Genomic DNA, 6,426 nt, shown 5'->3' with positions numbered 1-6,426 from the left:
GTCACTCAGATTCCTTCGAGCTACTCGCCCAATATAGGACCTGCCAATTCTAGGTGCTACAAGCAGGACTACCCGATAGTGAGACTAGTAGGGAAGGGGCCAATGCATCGAGAAAGTTTCGAGGCGAATCAAGTCAATGCCATTCTGAGGGAGAAATTAGGGTGTTGTGAGAATGGGTAGGGGAGAATGTCACAAGCCAAGGTTCAAAGCCTGTGACCATTGCACAAAATGCCTCATATGAAGGTTTATCGGTTAAATGAGGCCCATTTGACCCACGAGAGCTAGCCTGATTCAAAGAACTAATGGAGAAACTTGTCTATTTGAAGTAGATATGGAACAATTAGGTTACCTTGGTAAATTGGGAAAGTAATCTTAGAAGATATGTAATCTGATAAGATTTGATTTTGTAATCTAAGAGATTATGTAAATCCTTTAATTGCAGATATGCTTCGATCTCGTTCATCGATGTAATTCGATCTATACCGTCAGTTTTAGGAGAGCTCAACTATTAATAAAGGGCCTCCCCCTTATTTGTAGGTTGTCCATTGTATTCCATTCTTTAGTTGTGAATACTAAATTAAGAGCATTTACTCAAACAACTAGCATGCATTTTTTTTTTGTTTATTCTGTTCTTTTGAGCATTCTTTTGGCTTGAGTTTCTTTCGCTATATAAATTGGTACCTTGGAGGAATTCTACAAGAATTATCACTTTGCGAGAGTTAGGTTGATTTAGGTGGATTTGGAGCGAAGGATTCGCCTGAGGCCGCATAGATTGCGAGACTGAAAGTCTAGCCCCGTGACACTTTCACATTGCTTCTTTGACAATTTGGACTTGGGTTTACTCTTTCAAGATTGTTTGCACTTCAACTCCCTTTTTCAATCTTTTCTATTTTGTTAGACTTGTAGAAACACTAATAGAATGGTTCAATTTTTGGCAAGCGAGTCCTTTTATTTCTTGTGTTCTATCATTTGATTGTTCCATTATCTTGAGAGAGAGGAGTTAAGATCGATTATACTTGAGTAAGCATGTTGGCTTGAGTCTTCAAGTACTCTCTTTTTTATTTTTTTAGGTTTAGTAGAATTTTATGATTATTTAAAAAAATAATTCCAAAATTTAATAAAAAATGACAAAATAGAGCTGGCAAGCATAATTCTTGAACATTTTTTTTTTGAACAAATTCTTGAACAATTAAGCAAGCATTTCTTGTGTGTAAAAGCATTTACATACATTGATCAATCAAATTGACTTTATAACACCAAAAAATGAAAATGAAACAATGGTCTCCCTTTTCCCCCTTCTAACTTGGTATTAACAACCAATTTGATTATCACACCTTAACCACGTATAAAATGATTAAACCATATATATAGTACTCAGTACTAAATGATAATCTCCTTGTTAATAAGAATTAGGATTTATAAGAAGAAGCAATATTTGCCACCCCAGGCACATGAACAGGAAACTCATCAATCTCATCAATCCAAGGGCTTTTCTCCTTAGCTGGATTGATGGTCTTCAATGCCTTCCAAACTGCACTATTGCACTTAAATCCTGACCCGAAAGCAATCTGCCATGTCCTATCACCTCTTCTGATTCTTCCTTTGGCTTCAGAGTAAGCTAATTCATACCACAAAGAACTGCTTGAAGTGTTCCCAAATCTATAAAGCGTCATTCTCGATGGCTCCATGTGCCAATCTGTAAGGTCAAGGTTTTTTTCAAGCTCATCTAGCACGGCTCTCCCACCTGCATGAATGCAAAAATGTTCGAATGCCAACTTGAAATCTGGGATGTAGGGTTTGATCTTCATCTTCAACACTTTCCTTGCCACTAACGTGACGAAAAACAAGAGTTGCTCCGACATGGGAAGAACTAGTGGCCCCAGAGTGGTGATGTTGGTTTTAAGGGCTTCTCCGGCGACAGCCATGAGGTCTTTCGAGAGGGAAATGCCGATTCTTTTGGTGTCATCCTCACGTTGGAAGACGCAGTTGTAGCATTTGTCATCGGCACCTTTGTGCGTGCGTACGGTGTGAATGAGTTGGTATTTGGAGCGGTGGCGATCAGATGAGCGGTTGGAGAGAAGGATTGCGACACCGCCCATGCGGAAGAGGCAATTTGAGACGAGCATAGATCGGTCGTTGCCAAAGTACCAGTTGAGAGTAATGTTCTCCATGCTTACCACTAAGGCATAAGAGTTGGGGTGCACCTATATTTCCAACGAAATATTCAATTGTCATATCGTGATTTCAGCTCTTTTTTTATTTTTATTTTTCATGTTTTATCACATTCAACAGAATAAGTATATATGTTATGATAAAAGTACATCCATAATGATAATTTACACTAATATGAACTGAATGATAATATTGGGAACTAGCAAAAGATTTCCGACCAAATAAGTTCCAATTAAATGGAGGCAGACCATGTGTAAGATACAGCTGGAATTTAGTGGCAGCACCTATTGATTTTTAATTGATTGAAGCAACTGTCATTTCCTTTAAGAGGCTTACTTCTCCTAATAAAATCAACTGCTGCCGTCCTTTATTAATGTGCCTCACCTAATTATTCAATTGCCACCTTTAATGTATTGTTTGTAGTTTACCTTTAGTTTGAGTTATATTCGATTATTTTAAAAATTTTAAGAAACGGATCGATAATTAATATTTTTTTTATTATTGACTGAATGACATAAAAATAATAAATAATTTATTTGACATTTGATCTCTGGGTAATTTCTATCTCTATGCCTTGGAAAAAATTACAACTCACCATCAATTTAATAAAATTGTCTATTAAATCCTGCAAGGTTTCTTCTAAATTACCTAAGGCTTCAAAAAGTTTTAATGATAAGGGCTCATTCATAATAAAAATTCTTGGATATTATAGTTACCTAAGGATTTAAATCAAAAGCATGTGGCAGTGTTAATGTCTCTTGGTTCCATAGATAATGAATTTAATGATCCTTAAAAGGTATACGATATTCAAGTATTATAAAATTATCGAAAATTTTTGCTCTATTATCCTAGATCTTATAGGAATTCAATACTAATATGTATCTAAAAATTTTAAGGAAAAAAAACGCTAGGTACTAAATAGTATGTGATTTAAGTGGGATACGCTATGTTTTTTAAAAAATAAAATATGTAATTTAAAAGTTTTATTTCGATTCGCATCAAAGTTATTATAAATAAAATATAATATAAATATAAATATATTGATATCAGTTTTTTTTTTTTTAAGATTGAGAAGGAATTATAGAAAGATTCTAAAGGAATTAATAATTCTAAGCGTATAAAAGAAAAACATCTTCAAAAAGAAGTTAAAAACGATAAAGAACAAGAATATATATTACCCGCAGCAGCTGTTTAGCAAGGTCTATAGAAATGAGCCCAGCACTGCACCCCATTCCACCAAGATTATAACTCAAAATGTTTCCCCTAAACTTGTATCTGTTGACAACCACGGCAGAAAGAGATGGTGTAGGATTGAACAAGCTACAATTCACCACAAGGATCCTTATATCCTTTGCCTTAACACCAGTTTTGTCCAAGAGTTCATCAATAGCTCCAAACATCACTGTCTCGGCCTCCTTCCTGGCTTCCGCCATGCAAGGGTTGGGTGGGACACGCATCACTGCCTCAGGCAAGTATGTCTTTTGTCCCAACCCAGACCTCTCCAGGATTTTCTTCTGAAAGGCTAAGTTCTCTCCGGTGAAGCTACCAGTGAGACCAGATCTCTCCATGAAGATTTCCCTGGTGCAAATACTATCAGCTTCAGGCTTGTAACAAGCGAAATTCACTAAGTAAACTTTCCTTGGCCGGCTCATGAAGTAAAGTGTGGCCAAGAAAACTAAAAGACCGGAACATAGGGTTACTGAAACGAGATTGAACTTGAGTTGGTCCCATAGTCGAACAAAATCTAGGATAGTAAGTGTGGAAAGATGAACTGAAGCAATGCCTAGGAGAGGCACCAACATCAAATACATAGCGTTAGAGATAACGTAATGGTAGCCAAGCTTCACATATTTTAGCCTTACTGAAAGAAGAAAGTTTGGGAGATTGTTGTTTGATCTTCTTTCTTCTGATGATGAAGCTGTTTGAACCTTTACGGGCTCAACATTCCTTCTTTGCTTACTCTCTTCTGCCATTTTCTTTTCTTTTTTTTAGCTACAAATCCAACTCAATTTGAAGCTTAAAGAAAAACCCAAATCGAAAACGGTGTTGAAAATCAAGGAAACAAAACTTTGGTATAAAGAGGTGAACAAAAGTGGTAGTTTATTTTTCGATGTTGAATTTGCTAAGAAAATGAAGGAAAAAAAAGAAGTACGAAAAGTGCTGATGAGTTAAATTGTGGGAAGAAATTGGAGCTATTTAAAGGGGAAGAGTGAGAGATGGGAGGATGCAACTACCCCCAACGAACCTTAATTGTTAACCTGACCTGACGTATTTGCCAACCGGGTAATTTCCCCTTTTTTTTTTCCTCCCATTAAAGTTTGGGTTTGTATTTAATATATGGGCAGAAAATAGTTTTTTAAAATAATATATCATGTCTCTTTTTTCTTAAATATTTATTTTAATATTTTATTATATTTTATAGGATATTTATCCATTCTTTAACTTTAATTAATTATAGAGTTAATGTATCAAATATTTTTGTATATTGATATTACCTATTAAAATATAATTACCTCTATTCATCATTAAATTTTTAATGATATATTATTATGTATGTTTCATTGATAGCGTTGGAATTTATATCAAATACGTGCCTTGTATATTAATATACTAATATAGTTTTATTACGTTTGGTTTGAATACATGGGAGAAAAAGAGGGTTGACATGTCCAACGAATTAGAATATAGTATTTTGCACGATAGCATTTGTTGGTGAACAAATTAGTTCACCCAATTCAAAAGGCATATGGTAGTAGAAGACATTCCATGAACCCGTAAGTGGGTTTATCAACTGTTTAATCGGGAAGTTAATATTTTTATTTTAATTATTGTATTTTATAAATTTTGAAAAGTTAATGGTGACATAAAAATTATAATTTTGATAATTTATATATGAGAAATTCTCAAAATGTTTAAAACAAATTCTTTTGAAAAAATTAGGAAAAATCTACTGTTGAAGTTTATGTAATTACTAACAATTAAATTAACTTTTTAGTTTTGGTAAAACAAGAAGACAAAATTTAAATAAATTAAAATAGAAAAATTAAATTCGTAATTTTTATAAATTGAGAAGATGAAATTCTAAACCGAAATTCATTCATATTTCATTTTATAAAATTTTGATAAAGTTTGAATCGTAATATTTGTAATATGCTTAAATTGTATTATCCTTTACACTAAAAAGGTTTTAAAATAATAATAAGTTAAATTTCTAAGTATTTAGATTTTTATTTTAAAAAATTAAATTAAAAACCAAATTAATCAAACAATCACTATATAATTGGATAATAAATATAAAATGAGATCAAATTTATAGAAATGATAAGATTTTCTTTTTTAAATAAGGAAGGCTACAACCTTAAGGTACAAAATCATTGCAAATTATGTCTACCTACTGTAAATCCTTGCCTACCATTCATGCGAAATACCCACAGGAGGTCTATTGAGTTGACTCTATTTCCAGTTTCAACATAGAATTAGCAACAGAGTTAGCCTCTCTAAACAACTTTGTAATTTGTCCTCACAATTTCTTGAGCACAAGGACTCAATTCTTCTTGCTAAAGTTGGGATTCCTACATCATTATTTACCTCATTGATCAATTTGACAATTTCTTGAGCACAAGGACTCAATTCTTCCTGCTAAAGTTGGGATTCCTACATCATTATTTACCTCATTGATCAATTTGACGAATTCAAGGTTGCCGTGTTTAACAATCTAGCAACATTAAATTTGTAAAATGAAGGTTCATACAATTCTAGTCTCTCAAAGCACCAGAAAGGAAACTATCCCATTCATTTCTCAGAACCAGGTTTCTCTATGTAACATTGGTAACAATGCAGTCACGAATAATTTGCATTAACGTTTCTTGACAGCCTCCATCGGTCATGCGTCTTCTACACCTCTTCTATTGGTTAACAGTCGTTCCTTGAGTACCAACCCTAGAATACAACAATCATCCCAAAATCAAGTATTAATGCCTCGTTTGAGTACTAATGTAATAATATGAGAAAAAAATTATTTATTACATATGTATTATAATAGTTAGATATAAAATAAAAAATACTTAATACAAATTTAAATTTGAAATTAGAAAGATGAGTAATGACTCTTGTAAAAAATAAGACCTCTTCAAAATAAGTAAAAAAAAAAAGTTCTTCTATTTTCCCAAAACTTGTCATGTGCATGGCTAAAAATTACCATTTAAAAATAGTTTATAAAACATGGTGAATAAATGATACTCCTACCAAATGTAG

The 6,426-nt window shown here is 33.1% G+C and overlaps 1 protein-coding gene across 1 annotated transcript; it reads right to left on the bottom strand.

Moving 5' to 3' along the window:
* Positions 1 to 1,225: 1,225 nt before the first annotated feature.
* LOC105778065 (3-ketoacyl-CoA synthase 11) lies at positions 1,226 to 4,331 on the bottom strand. Its single transcript, XM_012601650.2, has 2 exons — positions 3,351 to 4,331; positions 1,226 to 2,204 (listed from the first exon to the last, which is right to left on the bottom strand). Exons 1-2 carry the CDS (start codon positions 4,143 to 4,145, stop codon positions 1,410 to 1,412), a joined length of 1,590 nt encoding a protein of 529 aa, XP_012457104.1. The 5' UTR covers positions 4,146 to 4,331; the 3' UTR covers positions 1,226 to 1,409.
* Between the last annotated feature and the right edge of the window lie 2,095 nt (positions 4,332 to 6,426).

The sequence above is a fragment of the Gossypium raimondii genome, chromosome 10 (genome assembly GCF_025698545.1).
Source record: "Gossypium raimondii isolate GPD5lz chromosome 10, ASM2569854v1, whole genome shotgun sequence".
NCBI lineage: Eukaryota > Viridiplantae > Streptophyta > Magnoliopsida > Malvales > Malvaceae > Gossypium > Gossypium raimondii.
This window is presented reverse-complemented; position numbering and strand designations above follow the sequence as displayed.

What these genes read in the sequence shown, in the direction of transcription:
- LOC105778065 (XM_012601650.2), bottom strand. Translation starts at nt 4,145, where the DNA reads ATGGCAGAAGAGAGTAAGCAAAGAAGGAATGTTGAGCCCGTAAAGGTT. An exon ending in TTGCTAAACAGCTGCTGCGG is followed by an intron (nt 2,205 to 3,350) that starts GTAATATATATT and finishes TTGGAAATATAG; the next exon opens with GTGCACCCCAACTCTTATGC.